Source organism: Alligator mississippiensis, chromosome 1 (genome assembly GCF_030867095.1).
Source record: "Alligator mississippiensis isolate rAllMis1 chromosome 1, rAllMis1, whole genome shotgun sequence".
Taxonomy (NCBI): domain Eukaryota; kingdom Metazoa; phylum Chordata; order Crocodylia; family Alligatoridae; genus Alligator; species Alligator mississippiensis.
The window spans coordinates 299,890,437-299,910,123 of record NC_081824.1 but is presented as its reverse complement, the minus strand read 5'-3'; the positions used below and the strand labels follow the sequence as shown (position 1 = coordinate 299,910,123).

Sequence of the window (19,687 nt, the reverse complement as noted above, 5' to 3'; positions counted from 1 at the left end):
ATTTGTTTCTATATCAGGTGGCAGCTCAGGCAGCGCCATGTCTGTCGCTGTGAAGGCTGCTAAGGATCTGAAGGAGGGTCAGCGCTGTGTTGTCATCTTGCCTGACTCTGTCAGGAACTATATGTAAGACGCTATTTCCTGCTCTGCTTCTCACTTGCTGGTATCACAGAAGCAACAGTCTGGCAATGCCATATCAATGGAGGTCACATTTGTAGATCTACTGAATAGTATGCCCCATATACAATTGGTGAGAAATTCTCGATGGCACAGGCAGAAACTATGTCAGAGTTGGCAAGCAGAGGAGAGAACCTGAAAGGCTTTTACCACCAGCCTGTTTCACTGGGTTTTCACCAGCATAACGATTTTGAAATCAGGTAAAGTGGTGACACAGAGCAGTGAGTAAGAGTCAGCTCACCAACTCAGAGGCTTCTTCATAATCTTCACAGGAATGGGAGCGTAAGAGGGCAGTGTTATGTTATAGTAGGAAGAACAAGGGGCTGGAGACTCTTCATTTCACATCTAACTTGCTGCATGGTCCAGGAAAAATCCAGGCTACAGTTTTCAGACTCAAGAGCCTAAGAGTAAGTCCATAAGCAATGAGCATGTTCTTAGGAGTTACCAAGCACCTGCAGCTTAAATCAACCTCTAAATGCACAGAGCACATTAAACAAAACAAAGTACAGTTTCTTCTTGGATGAGTAACAGACCTCTCTCCTTCACTGTTAATTCCTAGGTCCAAGTTTTTGAATGATAAGTGGATGATAAAGAATGGATTTCTAACGGATGGCCAGGAGCACAAGCCTTGGTAAGGCGATCCCATTCTGCATTCACTCAGAGGGAAATATTCTCTCAGCATTGGCAAATAGCTGAAAGAATATGATAAATAGATAATGGGATCCAGTCCTTTTAAAAAGAGATTTATTCAACCTATTATGGCAAGGTTGAAGGGTTACCCCTTGTCCTCTCTATAAAATATGAATCTCTCTGTTTTTTGATATGGCCCAGAAAGGAGCTGTTGCTGTTTGGAAGATAGTATAAGCTCCTGCTGTTTCAAAAGTTTCATCCGGTTCTCACTTTGGAGGTGCCTGTTACCAGTTTCTGGCAGGTGGATGCTGTTAGACCATTAGACTGAAGGGCATCCTACTGTTGAATAACTTCTGACTTGGAGATGTTCTTCCGCTTACAGAGAACAGGAGTATCCAGTCCTCCCAAAGCCATGCCAAGTACTCTGCATGCCTCCCTCCTTCTGATGGATTTACAAATCTGAGCCTAGAGAACAAGGAGAAGGAGAAGTCAGTTGGTCTCTATTCACATGCTCTAAGTTAAATATTTTCTGCAGTGCTTTGCTGCATCAGGGTCACAGTGCTCAGTGCTGGCTGGCTTCATCCTTTAGACAGGGCTCATGCTTGCCCTGTTACACCTCAGAGTCAACATGGGAAGATTTAAATCTGCCTCTCCTTTTGCATGCATCCAAGAGTGTTCTGTTTAAACAGGACAGGCTGCAGCTCAGAGGCAGCCACACAAACGACTGCCACTTGTAGATAGTAATGGGTTGCTCTTATTGTTGAATAGGTGGTGGAATATCAAGGTGCAGAAGCTGAATCTGTCAGCCCCTCTGATTCTTCTCCCAGAAGTCAACTGTCAGAAGGCAATTGAAATCATGCGGGAGAAGGGATATGACCAGGCACCCGTGGTTGCTGAATCAGGGTATCTATTTTGTTGGTTGTGTGGATACTGACTTTTTAGGATAAACCAGTAGGGTGCATCCCCACAAGCACGTATGTGTGTTTCCCCAGGGACAAATAGTAGCATCACATAGTTGTGCCACTATTACTTGTCCCCTCGGAACGCCCTTGCACACCCGCGGGCCTCCTGGGACTGCAGCAGTGGCAATATGGGTGCACAGAGCCTGGTCGGCAGCCAGAGCATGGCTCTTGCTGGCCAGGCTCTGTTTTCAGGCAGTGCACACTGCAGCCATGTGCACCACCTCACTTTTTTTTTTGTTAATTTTTTTTTCCAACATACTAGGATTTCCAGGTATCAAATTTTGGCTCCGTGCTGCAAATGGAGAACCTTTTCACATGTGCAGCATGTGTCAAAAGCCTTTGAGGTGCTGCAGAGCACACATTCCCACTCATTTGGACATGCCCCTAGTGTCTTTTTAAAGTCTGTATTTTTGCCATAGCCAGTAATAATGCAGTTTTTGAGGAAAAACTGGCTGCCTATGGAAACAAATGGCAGTTGGGTCAGATCTCTAATCGATGGAGTGTTCAGTGAAAGGAAGGGATGCATGTGAAACACTGGTAAATGGTAGGAAGCTCACACTTTCCTCAGACCAGCTGAATTCTGGGTTGCAAATTTTAGTCTTCAACTGCTGTTAAAAGCACTTTTTTGAAGGATAGCATCCTTATAATGATCGCACCTGCCATGCTTTAGTTGTCCAGTCACCATAACAGATGGAAATACAATTGAATGCTCCACTGGCTAAACCATTTGAGCTTTTCCTGTATCATAGCTAGGCCTGATCTGGCTCCAGGCTCTGGCTTTGAAATGGGAAATTTCTAGTCTGAAGTCATATCCCATCTTTCTCTCTTTTAGCATCTAAATGTTACATGGTTGTTATTTCCATGCTATGAATGGCAGCGGGGCTGTTTCTACACCAGATGGTGCACGAATCAGAAATGTGTCCTGCTACAATGGAAACTGATTATATCATAAAGGAAATGTCTAAAATCACAACCAAGGAAGAGGCAGGTGAAAGGAAAAGGAGGCTTAACAGCAGAATAATCTTTGAGATTTGTTTATGCTGTTAGACACCAATAGAAGCTACCTTGGAAGAGACAGCACAAGATGCTCAGGTGAATAATGAGCACTTAAAGACAATGGGCATGTTGTATTGAATTCAGAGGCAGCAGTATTGACTTCAGCTTAATCACTTCACCACCTCAACCCTGACTGTTTTGAAAATTTCTCTGTTCTTTTGCAGTCTCATTTTGGGAATGGTGACTCTCAGTAACATCCTCTCCTCTGTACTGGCTGGGAGCACTCAGTTCTCAGACTCAGTCATCAAGGTCATCTACGACCAATTTGCAAAGGTACTGCTGTTATCGTCTCTGTTTCAGTGTTTCAAGCAGGGCGAGTGAGGCACAACACAATGCCAAAGAGAGCAATTGGGGAGAAAAAGAGGTAGATGAGCTGAGTGAGAGCAGGGAAAAGAGAAAGGGAAGGTGAGTAAGAAGAAGGGAAAGTGTGAATGAGATTGGAACAGGGAACTGATCTGGGGAGAAAGAATGCAAATAGGATCATGTAAAAGTGCTGCAGAGCCAGTAGGGTGCGGTCAGTCAAGATTTTATTCAAGGAAGACAGAAGGATTATTTCCTGTTAGAGATTCTTGTATATTCCATGTGTGTGGTCTATGTTTGATCCTTGCACCGTTGTCAATTTGGGGACTCTGCTCACAGTGTAGAAATGGTACCAGAGCACGTGCCTCTGAAGTATTCTATTTCCTGACTTGTCTGAGGAAGGGTTAGATTACACCCGGCCCTGTGTAGCTGTGCAAAGGAGGGAGGCCTGGGTAAGGTTGATGTCAGCGGTCCACATCCCCAACAAGTGTTGATTGACCTAGTCTAGTCCTTTGTGCATGTGGCATGCAAAGAAGAAAGGGATGCCACATGCCAACAAAGCAATGTGTGTGTGCACGCTTGCATGCATGTGTGTCCCCTCCACCCCCCAAGTACTCCACCTGCAGAAGCCACATGTGATTCTGGTATTGCCTCACTTCATGTCAGCACTGCCCTGAGCACTTTAAAAGTGGATTTCATCCTATGGTCTGCAGACCATGTCTAAGGGGTCATGAAAAATTACTACAATCAATCAAAACTATGTGAATACCCACACATACAATTTCAAGGGGTCCACACCCACATTTGAAATTTTTTACGGATCCACAAATGAAAAAAAGATTGAAAACCACTGCTTTAAAGCAAGGAACTGAGGAACTGGGTCCCCAGTGGTATCCCCAAAATGAAGTGCTTCAATGTCTCTTTTCTTTTTGTTTCTTGTCTTCAGATTAGCTTAGATGACAGCCTGGGGAAGCTCTCCTGCATCCTTGAGAATGACCATTTTGCTATTGTTGTACACGAGCAAATCCAATGTAGGTATCTTTTAATGGATGAAAGGAAGGGGTTCCTAAAAAGCCAGGCTGTGGCCTCTGAACCCAGCCAGAGGGCTCCGACTCCTGCAGAGGCATTTTCAGGGGACAGGGGTAGGGTGGAATCCACTCCTTTAGGCCAGGACAGCAACATCAAGGCAACATTGCAGCAGCACGTGCAACCCCCATACTCCTCTTGCTTGAGAGATTTTGCCCTTTGACTCTGCACTGTCCTGGGACCACAGGCCGTCCAGCCATTTCTGAAACCCTAGGTACAGTGGCACAAGGAGAAGCAGGAGGAGCCTTAACGTAACTATTTGCTAACCACATAGTTATAATGTAAAGCTTTTCAAGGGAGGACTAGGCCTTTCCTTGAGGGAGCTGCTTTGTTTAAAATTTCACTGACACAACAAAGCAGTTAAGATACCTGCACTCTGGGTAACACAAGAACCTCAAGGTGTGCTGATTCTGGCCCTATGGGAGGACATGCAGCATCCAAACTTGTGTGTGTTAGCTAGTGAAATACTGTGCCATGTTGACAGGTTTATCAGCAAGTGGCCTGTAGCTTGAGGGTCAGGCCAGCAGGCTGAGGCCAAACCTTTAAATCCAAATGCATCCTCCAACCCTAACACATTGAACACTAGGTCTGGTAAGGCCCTGTTGATGGTCCCTTTTCTTTGGTGCCCCTTCCCTCCCACCATCCATCCTCACTTCAGAGATGGTTAAAAAATAACCTTAAATGTTGCAAAAATATTTCATTCAAAGCTTTCTAGGGAAATATTTGATTTCCCCGCAAAAAAATCCAAGCAAGCTAAACCTTTTCATTCCTTTTTTGTGTCAAAAATGCCTTCAAAAATTGTTTTCATTTTGACAAAAATGGAATTTTTCACTAACAGTAATTTAAAAAAATCCCAACAAGATGTACTTAGCTCATCACCCCTTCCCCCCCACACACACAGTATCATAGCTGGCCCTTATATTTATTACTTTCCTCAACTGACTTTCTTAACCAAAATGCCCTTGGTCTTTTATTTAAACACTCTCAAATGATTTGTCTGATTTTAAGAGGGCTTTAAAAATGATTTCTTACACTTTGTACTGTTTGAGCTTGACACTGTACAGCATTATGAGAGATGCAGTGAGGCAGAAGGATAGTTCATACATGCAGGTATTGTTTCTTTAAAAAAATATTGTTATCTTCAGCTGAAACAATTTGGGGTAGAGAAAGCAGGAGCAGAAGTAATTGGAACAGGTATCTCATAAGCCCAAGTGCCAAAAGAAACTCATTACAGCAGTAAAGAATTCAATATTTGCAGCTGAATACATCTGTGGGGTGCTTCCACTCACTGTAGTTGAGTTGCACCTTCATCCCCTATATTGGAGTTATAGCAAGGATGAATTAGGCCCATCTGAGGTCTTCTCTTCATAAATCACAGCAGTCTTCAAATTGCTTTTTCATATCTCCCAGTAACCAAGCTTCCTATGTTGTTGCAGTCAATGGAGATGGCAGATCCTTCATGAAGCAGATGGTATTTGGCATTGTCACAGCCATGGACCTCCTCACTTTTGTTACCAGAAAGGACAAGAACCATAAATGCTGTGTTGCTTTACCCACATCAGCATCTCCAAGATCCGTCTCCAAGATGCAAATCCATACCTAACAATTGAAGAGTTTTCCAATATAGTCAGTAGTTTTTCAGAATGACTGGGTGGGTTATAATGTGATAATCATTGGCTTCTAGGCTTAAGTGTCATCACCAATAACATCAAAGGGAATCTCTGCAACCTATTAAAGAACTCTGTTTAATTCAAATAAGCAGTTACACTGAGATGACATTTCATAGTTTCATAGTAGCTAGGGTCAGGAGGGACCTGAACAGATCATCTAGCCTGACCCCCTGCCACAGGCAGGAATGAATGCTGGAGTCACAAGACCCCAGACAGGTGATTGTCCAACCTCCTCTTGAATTTGCCCAAGGTAGGGGCGAGGACCACTTCCCTGGGAAGTTGGTTCCAGATTTTGGCCACCCTAACTGTAAAACATTAACGTTAACATTAAAACAGAGTGCAAGGTGAGGAGAAGGGTGGGTTAATGCATACAAGTCGTCTTGCCCGGATGTTATCAACATTGGTTAATTTCACATTTCAAGTTTTGCCATTCTTATGAGTCATGATTTTTGGCCAGTGCTGAAGCCAGTCTTGGTGATGGGAGAAAGTCCAGCCTTCTTGAGGACTGCAGCTCTACCTGGGGAAGAAATCCCCTCTGATTGGCTGCATGGTCCACTTGGCCCCCTCCTGGGGAAGAGTAGGCTATCAGGGCTGCTGCATGAAGTAGGCAGAACTCTTCCCCTGCTACCCCTCACCACCTTTCAGGAGCTGACACTTTTCACAGGATGGAGTTGAGGAGCCCCACATCTTGGGATCTTCTCTTCCTTGTCCTGAAGCAATACATGTGTGCAGGGAGAGAAGGGTCTGAACTGGCATTTTCCAAGGGGGGCCTTGAGTCTACAAAGGTTGAGAACCAGTGGGTTAATTTAATACCATAACTCTGTCACTAACTGGGGGTAATTAAACTGTATTTGCACTATCAATTTCTAGGGAAATATGTAATTTCCCCACAAAAAAATCCAAGCAAGCTAAACTTTGTCATTCCTTTTTTTGTCAAAAATGTCTTCAAAAATTGTTTTTGTTTTGACAAAAATGGGATTTTCCACCAACAGTATATTTTTTTTAAATTATCAATTCCTGATGGATATATCTCAAAGCACTCCTTGGTTTCACAAAATGCAGGGATGAGGGAGCCATCCACCTGCGCCTTCCACCTTCTGCCATTTTTAGAACTGAATTTCACCCCAGGTTTTTCTTTTCTTTTCTTTTCTTTTGATGTACTGAAGTATTTGAGTGAGTTTGTTTGCTTCTGGTTTATGGCTGGACCAGTCACAGCAAAGGAAAACAGTTCAATAAAATGCCCTCTGAATATTTTCCACAGGGGCTGAAACTGGAAATGCTAGAAATTTCAGGAGAACAGGTTCTGCAGAAAGTTTTGGCCCAGATGTGCTGACTAAGGAATTTGGCAAATTCAGAAAAGCATCCCTGTTAAATCCAAGCTAGGAATCTTTCAAAGGTTAAACTGTCACTAAGGAAAGATTGGGGGGGGGGGGGGAGTGTATCTCTAATGCAAATGAGGCTCTGTGCCAACCTAGGGAAGGTATCTGGAACAGTTATGTTGGTTTTGTGGATGGAGATGAAGACTCAAGGCCACACACTACTGCCCCCTGAAGTGAAAGGGACTTGCCACTGATGTCAAAGCGGATGACATTGGGCCTTCTCTTATGGCTTCATTTGCTCAAGCTCTTTTTCATGTTCATTCACTGGCTGTTTCATGAATGGAGAGAAAGAAGTCCCAAATGTATCACAGTCACAAGAACCATTCGGCAGCAATGAGGGCTCCTGGCTGGCAGCACTGCTAAGTGAAAGACAGCTGATCTTTTCTATTTATTGCTTGTCCAGAGCAGCCCCCAGGTCCTGTTGGCAGGGAATTCTGGCAGCTTTATCCTGCAAGAAATTGTCACTTTTTCTATAGAGAATGCAAATCATTGTGTTATACATGATTGTGTCTGACACTGTGCATTGGAATAACAGGCAATAAAATATTTAAAGTGGTAATAGAGTTAATTATTTATTCTAGAGGCTTGTCCCTGCTAAGTGAGATCTGAAACCAAGGGCCGAGTCCCTTGTGGTCATTAAAGAAGCCATGGCACATTGTGCAGGTGTAGAAAGGGGATTATTAACACTAGTAATCTGGACGTGTGCCAACCTGCTTCCTGGAGTTCCTATGCCCTGAGTATCACTGCAGTGTAAGCTGTCCTTTTGTTCTTGTCTGAATGTAAAATGTTCTGTTGCTGAGCACGCTTTGAGAGCTGCTGTGTTCCTCCAGAGGCAACGGCACTTCAGCAAAGAATGGAACTATTCCTTCACGTTAACCATGACTTAAGCAATGACCCACAAGCTTTGACCTTAAGCAAGGGAACCGGCACTTTAAGGTGGTTAAGCAAACGCCCAGGTCTTTGCTGGACTGGAACCAATGACATTTGTAAAATATTATGAGACATGTCAGTAACATGAAAGCATAGCTGAAGGCCCACTGTGGTCTGATAATCTGGGATAAGGTTGTGGTTTTATTAATTTATGCAGAGAAAAGTCTTTCAAATGATACCAGGTTGTTAACTTGTGAAATCTGGGGATGTTACTGCCACTAACTGTGGCCTCCCATTTCCTCATCCCTCCTATTATTTGTGTACTGTGTGGGCTCTAGCTGTAGGACTCTGCACTAGGAACTTGATCCATTCCCTACTGAAATCTTCTCATCTAGTTCAATGATACTGTGGATGCCATAGGTGCAGAGAGAAATGCAGCTCCCATATCCAACTCATGGCAGTTCCCAGAAAGCACCATGAGTTAGACCGATCCTCCCAACCCAACAGATGTTAGCTGTAGGGTTGGGAGAGTGGGAGATGGAGATCTAATTTAGAGCTGGTCCAAGGAGACAGGCTTCATCTGTGCAGCATCTGTCCCCTAGTACCATCCTCTTCCCCAAGCTCCCATGCTGTCTCAGGATGGGAGGGGGGAAGGCAGGGGAAGGAGGTCCATTCTGAGCATTCCCCTGCCCCGCAGGAGTGGTGGTGTGGATAGGAGCCCCCCACCTTGGGGGGACTCTACTGCACCCACCCCACCCTCCAGTGCCAGCTGGGCAACCCCCAGAATGAGCTCCATCTGCTCCTTTCCTCCTATTCTGAAAACAGTGCCTGGGCTGCATCAGCCAAGCCCTGCTTTCAGCAAGTGCAGACAGAAGTTACTGAGGGCACTCCACTATAGAGCACCCTCATGTAGCCTTCATGCAACGAGAGTTCAGATTTTCATGGGATCAGACCTTTATAAAGCTCTCTGCAGCCATGCATTTGTGTTTGGTCATGGCTGTAGACCACTTTCAGGGTTCAGATCAGGCAAAATTGTCACTTCTGTCTGTACCTTATGGGCACCTACAGATGTACAGCAAGGCTGCTCTGATGCGCTGTAATTACTGCACATCAGAGCACACTTGATTAATTGAGTCTGCTGGAGCATGGTAATTACCACACTTCACCAGACCCCAGAGTCACATGTATCAGTGTGTTAGAATGCATTGATGAGCTTTAGTTAAAGCGCCCCTACTGCCATTTTTCAGCGTGGGGATGCTGATAGACATGATGCTTTGGGCGCTTTAATTAGAATAGCTCTCAGAGACACTCTACTTAAAACACCCCTCCCTCCCCCACTCCTGGAGCATGTGTATAAACACCCCATGTCTTCTTGATTCTGGTTAGTGTTTTGGGGTCCTTTACCTTATAATCAGACAAGATGAGTATCACAACACAGTTTCTCTGGAAGACTAGAAATCCTGTGGTAGCAACAGGTACCTTCATAAATGTGTTATTAAATATTCTTATTATAAAGAATATATATTCTTATATTAAGCATTAGACTACAATAGGAATAGCATTCTTGGTTTCCCTTTTTCAGTTGACCCCATACATAGTTTTACTTTGACCAAGCTTCTAGCACTGACATTGTGAAACTGTCTTGTAGAAGTTTATTGGAGGCGATGCAGTAATGGCTTATATAAGGCAGCTGGATGAAGGTGCAGGGTTGCTGGGGAGGTATGTGAGGAATTTGAGATAATGAAGAAACTTCACTCTTTTCTCATCTGCAGACTTCAAATGGCTTTGCTTTGCAGTGGAATCTCAGTTTCCTTCTTGTGGAGAGCCAGCAGAAGCTTTATAAAGGCTGGGGGGGTGCAAAACCAGCAATTAGGTAGTTCAGCCTTTGCCTTGGGTTCCCCTTCCCTATTAATTTAAGACCTGAAGAAGAACACCTTGTATTCGAAAGCTTGTCTCTTGCTCTATCCCAATGATGCAGTAGGTCTAATAAGAGCTGTCACCCAAAGAAATCCTTGCCTCTTGGACCATCGTACCAAAGTTACATAGCCTAGTAACAAAACATCTACTCTAACTTGTCTTCCCAGCTATTTTCCCTTCTCCTCTTAGTAGGAGCTTTTCTTTACATTTCAGCAAGGTGAGCAAAGCGGAGGGGAAAGGGAGAGGCAACAGTTCTCTCTAGTTGTGTCCATGGAGCTGCACTTTCTACACAGCAGAGATCTTTTACATTCCAGTCTGTCTGAAAGTGGGGCTGTGTTCTCCTTCATGGAGGAGCAGGGGGAGGGGTTTGCAGATGAATTAAAAAACTAGGATTGGGGCTAGTGCTGAGTGCTTCCTGGATGATTTCATGGCTGGGATTGGGGCTAGTTCTGAGTGCTTACTGGATGATTTCATGGCTATGTGGCACCCGGGAGAGCAGATCAAGGAAGTTGTTAGGGTGGGGGAGGGAAAGGATTACAAACAAGTTTGGCAGCTGGAAGAGGATTTTTTTTTCTGTAATGCTGCGTACGTACTCTCTTCCACTGCTGACAGCCATGGGCCCCTAGGTAAATCTTCAGCCAGCCACAGGTGAGTAATCACTGCAATTGCACAGTGAACCCACACTGCCTTGTGACTTGCACCTTTTTTTCCCCCTTGACCAATCCAGGGTTTGAACCTTTGAGGCAGCATTTAGGTAGGAGCATACTTACAATGTCACAGGGATGGCAGCAGCCACAGAGCAATCTGGCATGGGTATTTAAGCTTAAAAAGGGAGAAAAAGACTATGTGCATTTTTCTTTTGTGATGCCCCATCTCCTCCCCCATCAGGGAGGCTAAATGTTAATTGGGACGGTGGTAAGATCATGACTAAGAAAATAAATGAGATGTTTGTTTTCAAATGACCATATGGACCCCATTCCATCAATGCTTGTCTCTGTGGCACTGTGTCCCCACGAGTTGTCGCACTGAGGTCAAATGGAGAATGTGTGTAAGGGTTTGCAGGATCAGGATCTAGGGCAACCCTTTCAGCAGGCCCAGTCTTGTACTTACTTCTCCATGGAAAGACCCTGTTTTAAGGGATGGCTGACACGAATGAGATTACTCACCTATATGATAACACAGGATCACACACAGAGAGGTGTATGTTAACCACCTTGTGAAATGCGGAGGGGGGTTTTCAGGTTGGGGGATCCTCTGAGAAAGAGGTCTCCAGGGAGGAGCATACACCACCACTTGATTGCATAGAAACTGAGAAGGGAGCTGTGATAGGAAGCTGTGGCTGGAAGAGTTTTGACAGCCTCCACTGTGTAATTTCATTGAACACTCTGGGGTCTGTTTGGAAAGATAAATCCTTTGCAATGCAGTGCTACAGAACCATCATAATGGAACTGCAACAAGGAGCTGGATATGTTTGTTGTTTGCTACCGTGGAAATACGCTACCGTGGAAATACACTACCGTGGAAGTTGCACCAGGATCTAGAATATCCTGCCCAAATTGCAGATCATCAAGGGAGATACAGGACTGAGCCAAAGCCATTAGTATGATAACAATCTTTCTGGCTCCACCCATTTTAGCATTACAAAGGCACCCTCACCCCACAGTTTATCATCATGAGTCAGAGAGCCATTGCATATAAAAGCTGGCCTTGCAGCTGGAAGGGTATGGTCACTCTGGGATGACAGCTAAACAGGCATCACTGCTTCTGGGCCAGGCCATCTGTCACATTTGGACATCCAACAAGACTATTTGGGTAATTCAAGCTTGTTTATAATCTGATTGAATGGTGTCTTTAACTCAAGGGACCAACCTGAGCAGGAAATTCATCCCTGTGTAATATTGCATTGTTTGTAAAATAGGCTTTGTCTAACAAGCCTGTTGCTTGTTGAGTATTATGTTTGGCTGTAGAGGTTGTACAAGAGATATGTTACTGTGTAGATATACAGCTTTTGACTTGGTACTCAACAATTTGCAGGTTAAAAATGTGACATAATGCAACATCAAAAAGCATGCAGTAAGTGGATGAAGACCAGGTCAACAGAGAGCTCAAAGAGGGACTGTATGTGAGGAATCATCAGTGAATGGCAGTATTTCTATTAGGTTTTCCTGGGCAGTCAGTTCTAGGCTATTCAGTGTATTAATCAGTGATTTAGAAGTAGAGGTCAAATCACTACTGATGACACTTTGTGAATGACACAAAGACTAGCTAAATAACAGTGATGGCCTGGCAGACGGATTATCAATCCAAGCCCTCAGAAGTCATAAGATTGGCTAAAAAAGCATGAAGCCCCCTAAAAAATACTTTCGGGGGTTTCCTCAGTTGCTTTTTCATCTTTAACCCTTAAGGATGCACTTGCTTGTGTTTTCAAGCTTCCCCCTCCTGCCATTGTGAAACCTAGGAACTTACATTTTGTAAAGTGTAAGATGAAATTCTCGGGTATTCACATGCCTCAAGGGGCAGCAGTTTTAAGGAATCCACCAAATACCATGAAACCTAGAATAAAAATGTGAGAGTTGACAATGCTGGGGCAACCGTATAGAGCAGTAGTTTTCAACCTTTTTTCATTTGTGGACACCTTTAGAAATTTCAAATGGAGGTGCGGACCCCTTTGAATTCTGTGTGTGGGTATTCACATACTTTTGAGTGATCATAGTAACCTCTCATGAACCAAAGGTTGAAAACCATTGATATAGAGTGATTGGGGTTATTTGGTAAGTGAAGCCCTTTCAAACCAAATGTATTTGGATATAGCCAAATGCCAAGTCATACGTGTAGGAACAAACCACTCTTTACCGGATCTTGGGATGTCCTGACTCTAGGGAAATTCTAGCAGTAGTGATGTACTTGACACAAGTTCCCAGCATAATATTGTGCCAAAAGCATAGTGAGATTCATAGCTGCACAGGTAGGGGAGTAGTGAGTAGGAGCAGATGGTTTTACCTCTGTCTATAGCATTAATGAAACCAATGCTAAAGACTGGATCCAAATCTAGTGCTCCCATTTTAGAAAGGCTGATGAACTATTATAGAGGTTGCAGAAAAGAACCATAAAAATAATTCAAGGGCTGAAAAATATTCTCTATTGTGACAGATTTGGAGAGCTCAATTTGCTTATCATAAGAACAAAAGGTGACTGATTACAGTTTACCGGTATGTGCATGAGGGGAAAATATTGGGGAGTGAAGGACCCTGTAATGCAGCAAAGAAAGGCAAAGGAAGCACCAAGGGTTGTACAGTAAAATCAGACAGACTCAAATGAAAAATGAAGCACATATTTGTATAAGTGAGGGTGATTAACCACTGAAAAAGACTACCAAGGGAGTTGGATTCTCCATCTTTTGATGCCCTCAAGGCTGGTTGAGTCTCTCAAGTACAAGCTATTGGGGTACCTTAATGAAATTCTACGGTCTGTTATGGAGGAGGTCAAAAAGGCCCACAGGAATCATGTAGTCAGGCTCTAAGATCTATGAGTGCAATAAGATTATGCTTTGTTGAAGCAGGCAGTGCCACATGAGTTAAAATCACCAGGAAAACTTTTATGACTAAATGAACAAAGGGATGTTCTGTTCTCTACAGGTTGTGCCTAGACTGTGCCTATCAGCAGAGTATCTCAGCACCTTACGGTTGTACACTAAGCAACATCTCCAAGCACTGTGCAGACACTGATCCCTAGATCACTCCTGTGAAGCAGGTAGGTAAGTAAATGTCCTGGTTTGATAGATGAGGAAGCTGAAGCCTAGGGAATCACTGATTTACTCATGACCACTAAGTGAATTCGTGGTACACCCAGCTGTAGCTCTTCAGAGAGGGAGTGGGGGGCAGGTGGTTAGCTCCCCAAAAAGACTTAGGTGCATCCTTGTCTCCCTTGCTTTAACCTGTGGTATGTTATAGGAAATTCTTAGTGTTTGAGCTAGTGTTGCTTGCAATGGGGTGAGGGTTTGAAGTGGATTCCTTTGCTTAATGATTGTTTGCAACTGTAAGTATACATGTAGGTTTCCTATATGAAGTGTGGGGAAAGTAAGGTACCTAAGAATTGGATCCACAAATGCCAGCACACCGAGTGGCCTGCTGCATAAGCCAGCTAACAGAAAATGCTGAGACAGATGTGTCTTGAGTCATCTTAGGGGTTTCAGCATCCTACTTCAGGCTTTGGGTTTCTTACTTCTGAGATCCAGTCCCCTGCATTGGGGTATGCCTTGCTATGCCTTCCTGGACTCAAGGGTCTAGAAGGCCTCCTCCTATCTTTTGTTCCTCTCATCCTATTATTAAGTCCTCGCTAATTGTTCCTATAGGTGTGAAAAACCATGACTATGCTGCAGACTGCAAGGTCAAACAGAGATACCAGTTAATTTTAAATAAGTTAGCTTGGGTACTAGGCATAGCCCAATCATGCTAGCAGGGGGCTCTGCTTGGGCTAATTTACCCTATTCCTCATCTAGCTACGTTAACCCATGCTAAGTGCTGTGTGAGCATAGCTACTTAGCTACAAGTATCCAGGTTTTCTCATTTAAAGTTAACTTGGCATTTTCTATACTGCATAGCAGGCACACATTGGCATACCCCATGTCTAACATTTAGATCCTCTGAATCATCATTCAGCTGCCATAGACCCCTAGATCCTGTAGGCAACCACGTTTTCCTTGGTTGTGTTCCCTGGGTACTGACAGGTCTGCTCCTGGGCATCCCCAAATCTGCCTAGATCCTGACAGTACTTAGCAGCTAGGGCCCAGGCCCACAAAAGGACTTAGATAGAATTTAGGGACCCAGATCCAAGACCATGGTCCTCAAAGCCCCTGCCTAACTTGTTAGGTGCAAGAGACCTGGGCTCTGTTTAGTCCAAGGGCATCCAACACCATATATGCCAAGCCCCGAGCCATAAACAAGTCCTGGGTAGGAGCACTCTCCCATTGAAGAAGGGCCACTGCAGTAAGGAACGCAGGATGCACAGAGCTACAGAGAGAGAGCCTGGCTGTAGCTTTGTGGGGAGGGCCTTTCTGTGGGACTCCTAGATTCTGATTCCTGTTCTAGGGCCTGCTTATGCATTTTGCATTAATTGAAAAAAAATGCACAAATAGTCCTGGGGTTAGGGCTTTGCATTTGGGGCCTACCTGCTCCCAGGGGAGTGTCCTCACCATGGCTTATGAGAGGCATAGCAAAGCATACCTCAGTCCAGGGGACTGAATCTCAGAAACAGGAGCCCAAAGCCTGAAGTAAGACAGTGAAGCCTCTAAAATGACTCAAGATGCATCTCTCTCAGCATTGCCTGTTAGCTGGCTTACTCAGCAGCCCACTCATTGCTCTGGCATTTGTGGATCCAATTCCTAGGTGCCTTCCATTTGCCATGCATTTTATAGGGAGCCCAGACACTTCAATCAGGGCCGTGGATTGCACTAGGTGACAAGGCTGCTTAAAACTAAACCCTGTGGCAGTCCGTGGACATAGCCAAGCTACATTCAGTGCCCAGCCCCTCAAGTTCTCTCTTTAGGAGGTCATGGGAGAACCCCAGAAGCCCAACACAGGTCTTGACAGGGAAGGAAAGATGGGCCTACATCTCACTGCCACAGAGATTATAAACTCTTGGGTGGAGGGCTCTATGTACAGGCCCTAGCACAGGGAGGCCGTAGGCTTGGCATGTTACAAATAGCACTGACAGCAATACATTGCAGACCACCTGCTCAGAGGTGACTGTTTCATGGTATACTGGCCATATAGTTGCAGGACCACAGTTTCACAGCTAAATTTACTACAGTGCGAGTACATTCCTGAGTGGGTGGTCCTGATTCAAGTGTTTGAGCCAGTCATGACAGCTGTAAGTATTCTCCTCCCATCTCTCACCAGAAAAATGAAGCCTACACACTTGCCATACCTGTTACTGACCTGCTTTCTTCTACATGAGGCTGCCTGTAAACCCTTAAAACCCAATTGTGATCTTGTAAAATGCAAGACATGTCCAAAGCAACATATCGCAGTGGCATTTAAGAACAAGTGCTGCGCAACCTGCGTCCCTACGTGTTCCTGCCCTGACCACCAGGAGTTTGAATGCAACATGCAAGGCTTTAAATATGGAAAGATCCCCCTGGGAGAGTCTTACTACATAGACTTTGCCACCACGAAGTGCACCTGTGTTTCTCCTGGGAATATCTCCTGCACCTCGCTTTGCCCTACGGTTTCTCCCACATGCAAGGAAACAGGAGGAGTGGCTGATGGCTGCCCTCAATGTATCTGTCACATTGAGGATTACAGTTTTGTAGTTGCTGGAAGTACCATCCAAAGAGATGCGGAGATTTGCAAATGTCCCCCTGAAGGTGGCAAGCTTCAGTGCACCCCCTCTAAATCTCACATTGCTAGTACACCCAGCGCCAACACAGAGTAGGCCCTGCTCTCAGCATGAGCTAAGTGTCAGTGCCAAGGGAAGGTCTTTGTGGTTAGAATAGAGGAGAAGTTCAGCAATGTCCTTGGGCAGCTTATGGAAAACTCACACAGAATATAAAAGAAACTGATTGCCTTGCTAGAGGTGTTTTTGGTGGGGTCCCAGTGCCAGAACAGTGAAACCATCTCATGAAGGCTCCAGGGAACATGCCCCACTCTGGATTCATGCCATAGCCTAGTGAGGGACCAACCTTTTCAGCAGGCGTGCCATGAATTAACCCCACACCCTCCCTGAGGGCCCCTCTGATCCCCTTCTCCTGTCCAGTCTGCTGCTCTGTTTTCTGCTCCCAGGCCTGTGCTCCCTGCCCTATCTGTTGCTGTGCTGCCTGTCCCCTCCCCAGTCAGCTGTATGCCACACACAGAGGCTGCTCATGCCACCCCTATCATAGGCCATCCCCTGTCAATCAGGGTTTAAAAAGGTATCTGGTCATTCAGCCTAGCCACATTGCTCCCTTTTGTGCTGATTGCATGCCTTAGCAATGCTAACTTTATGGGCAGCTAAGCTCAACTGGACCTTTGACTTATGGGTGTTTCAAGCTGTCCTATACAATTTAATAAAGAATCAGATTCCTGCTATAGCATTTCATAGAGTTGCTATCTTCTATGATATCTATAAGCCAGTTCAAAGCATTTATAGTAAGGCAACCTTTTTCTGTTTCTCTCTAGGATTTCTCCATGATGGTGTCCAAGGTAGTTAGTACAATAGAAGGTAGATGGGGGGTGGGAAATGCAGCTTATTTATTTATTTATGGGATGATTACACTTTTTTGTGTGATTGTGTAAATATAGCTGGCATAGGTAGCAATGCCTGATACATTTCATCATGTTCTAAGCTCCTGTTTGCAGGTGTTTTGTTAAATTTTAACCACTGGGGCTGCAATGTTCCATAGCAGGCGTCTGCTTCAGGTTCAGGACATCAGCAAGTATCAGTCCTGCCATTTTTCAGCATGAAGCCAAGGAAAACGACAGCCTTGGAACTGTTTCAAAAGTTTTAGCATCTTTCTGTTTTAGAGCAAGGACTTGGTTCTGGCACGGGGGCTACCCTTGTAGTGGGGATATGCTTTTTGCTGTCTCCTGGAAGATCTGGAGACAAATATGCCTATGTTTTTAGTCTTTGGCAACTTTATTTGGTGCAGGCTCAGGAGAAACAGAGTTGAGTTCAGCTGCCCATCAAGCTGGCATGACTAAAGCATGGCAGGCAAAGACTCTGAAGAGTCTCTCAGTACTAAGCATGTTCCCACTCGCCCATCATGACATTGGACACAAGGCTCCTTCCTGCAGCCAGGAACTCTTGCAGTGCAAGGAACCAGAACTGAGAGACGGGGCCTGTGCGTTGTGACCTGAGACAAGGGCACTGAATTAAGGTTGTACAGGCTACCGCCATTCTGTCATCTTCTGCCTTCTGAGCCTGTAACTAAAACCTAAATGCTCTTTTGATGCATTTCCCTATGTTATATACCATCTACAGAAGACTGCTATCATTTCCCCTTGACTTATCCTGTGTCTGATACTCAGAATTGGAGATTTTCATTCTTTCCTGCATGGCATCTCATAGCCATAGTGTCCACTGCCACAAACTTACTCAAAGAAATTTCTTTCCTAATAATGAGTACAACTGTCCTACCTCTACTTGTGTCACTCACAACAGCTGAACTCAGGAGAAAGGTCACAGTAGCATTTCATTTTCCTTTTTTAACCATATATATATATACGAACAATGTAACTAAATCACGGCATATCTGAGGCTGAGATGCTGGGAAATGTTGGATTCTGTTCCTTCTATGTATCCTAATAAAAGCAAGTTTACAGATTATCTTTTGCAGTACTTGTACTTCCTTGCTTGCCAGCCATTATTAGCAGGGGAAAACAAACCCCTTGGATAATGTAGGCCTTGATCTACTCAAATTACCTAAACTTCTGGCAGAAAACTAACCAAAGGTAGGGGGGCATCTGTTGTCTGTGGGGCATCTCAGCAGATGAACCACCCACCTCCACAGGCTGTATTCAGCCTATCAGCCCCATTGCTACAGCTTTTAGAGTCTCTGTGGCTGCCTACGTTCCTGTTTCAGTGAGGAGGGAGTTAACACTGCTTGCCGCTCCGCTCCCCTTACCTACACCCAAAATCAAGGTTTTTTGTTGCCCCTAGTAACTAAAATTGGCAGCAGGGGAAAGGTGGGTGGGGGGCGAGTGGCAGTCGTATTGACACCAAATTCCCTCCCTCTGACCGAATCAAAAGATTTCCCACTTAGCAGGCACTTTCTAAAAAGAAGGATTTATTAAGGATTTTATACAGCAAAAAATGTGTTCACTGCAGACACAATTTCAAAGCAATGCACCTGTGGGTTTTTAACAAAAGTCATTCCAATCATTTGTAAAGGCCCACACTTCCTGAAAACTTCAAGCAATGATGTTCAATAGGAATAAGGGTCACACTGGGAGAGACAGTGAGAGAGCAGCCAGGCAGTGCTCAAAAGACAGAAAGGATTTGCCCAGGAGCACAGCTGGGCAGGCTGTCAAGTTAAAAGATGGACAAATAAACAAACGGTTTACATGGGTCTTGCAAGGTAGAAAGGTCCTCCCCTGCTCTTGAGCTGCATTCATGACCCTGCAGTGATGTTTATGGGAGTTGCATATAGAGGCAAAGTTCATAGTCTGGCCCTAACTAATGGCTTTTTCCCCCAAGGCATAAGAGAGGTTGGAAAGGTTGTTTCAAAATGCCCCATCTCTGGCTGAACTTTCATCATACCCTAGCGACTTAGTTTTGTGTCAGGAGTCATGTTCACAAGCATCATTAGCATCATAAATAAGTAAGGCTGGAAGGGACCTCCAGAGGTCATCTAGTCCAGCTCCCTGCCTGAGGCAGGATCAGCCCTTCATAAACCATCCCATACAACTGTCATCTTACCTCTTAGTAAAACTGCCGTCAACCCTAACACAACACAACACAACACAACACATAACATCCTAACCTGCCCCAGGTCAAGCAGGGGGACCACAGCAGCCAACATCCTGCTTCTGTAAAAGGTTGTTAATATATGCTCAAGAGATCCCAGGAAAAGGGCTATATCCCCTGCTGCAGAGGAAGGCAGAACCTCCACAGTCTATACCAAGCAGACCACAGGGTAAAATTTCTTCCTGGCCGCAAACATGGCAAT

General features: G+C 44.7%; 1 protein-coding gene and 1 long non-coding RNA gene across 3 annotated transcripts in view; both read left to right on the top strand.

The window, feature by feature from the left end:
• LOC102563571 (cystathionine beta-synthase) overlaps nucleotides 1-7,816 on the top strand; it is a 44,363-nt gene extending 36,547 nt beyond the window's left edge. Inside the window, exons 11-16 of the mRNA XM_059720764.1 lie at nucleotides 18-123; nucleotides 734-805; nucleotides 1,573-1,707; nucleotides 2,987-3,095; nucleotides 4,069-4,153; nucleotides 5,645-7,816. Of these exons, the coding sequence (XP_059576747.1) occupies nucleotides 18-123; nucleotides 734-805; nucleotides 1,573-1,707; nucleotides 2,987-3,095; nucleotides 4,069-4,153; nucleotides 5,645-5,811 (674 nt within the window). The 3' untranslated portion in view covers nucleotides 5,812-7,816. The remainder of the gene's footprint in view (nucleotides 1-17; nucleotides 124-733; nucleotides 806-1,572; nucleotides 1,708-2,986; nucleotides 3,096-4,068; nucleotides 4,154-5,644) is intronic.
• A 2,679-nt stretch (nucleotides 7,817-10,495) lies between these two features.
• Nucleotides 10,496-18,345, top strand: LOC106740466 (uncharacterized). 2 transcript variants are annotated; one of them, XR_001374009.3, is made up of 3 exons: nucleotides 10,496-10,692; nucleotides 13,680-13,798; nucleotides 15,942-18,345. It is a non-coding gene; the product is annotated as an uncharacterized LOC106740466 (long non-coding RNA). The 2 variants fall into 2 exon arrangements; XR_001374008.3 differs by having other exon boundaries at nucleotides 10,498-10,692; nucleotides 13,680-13,794.
• The last annotated feature ends 1,342 nt before the right edge of the window (nucleotides 18,346-19,687 follow it).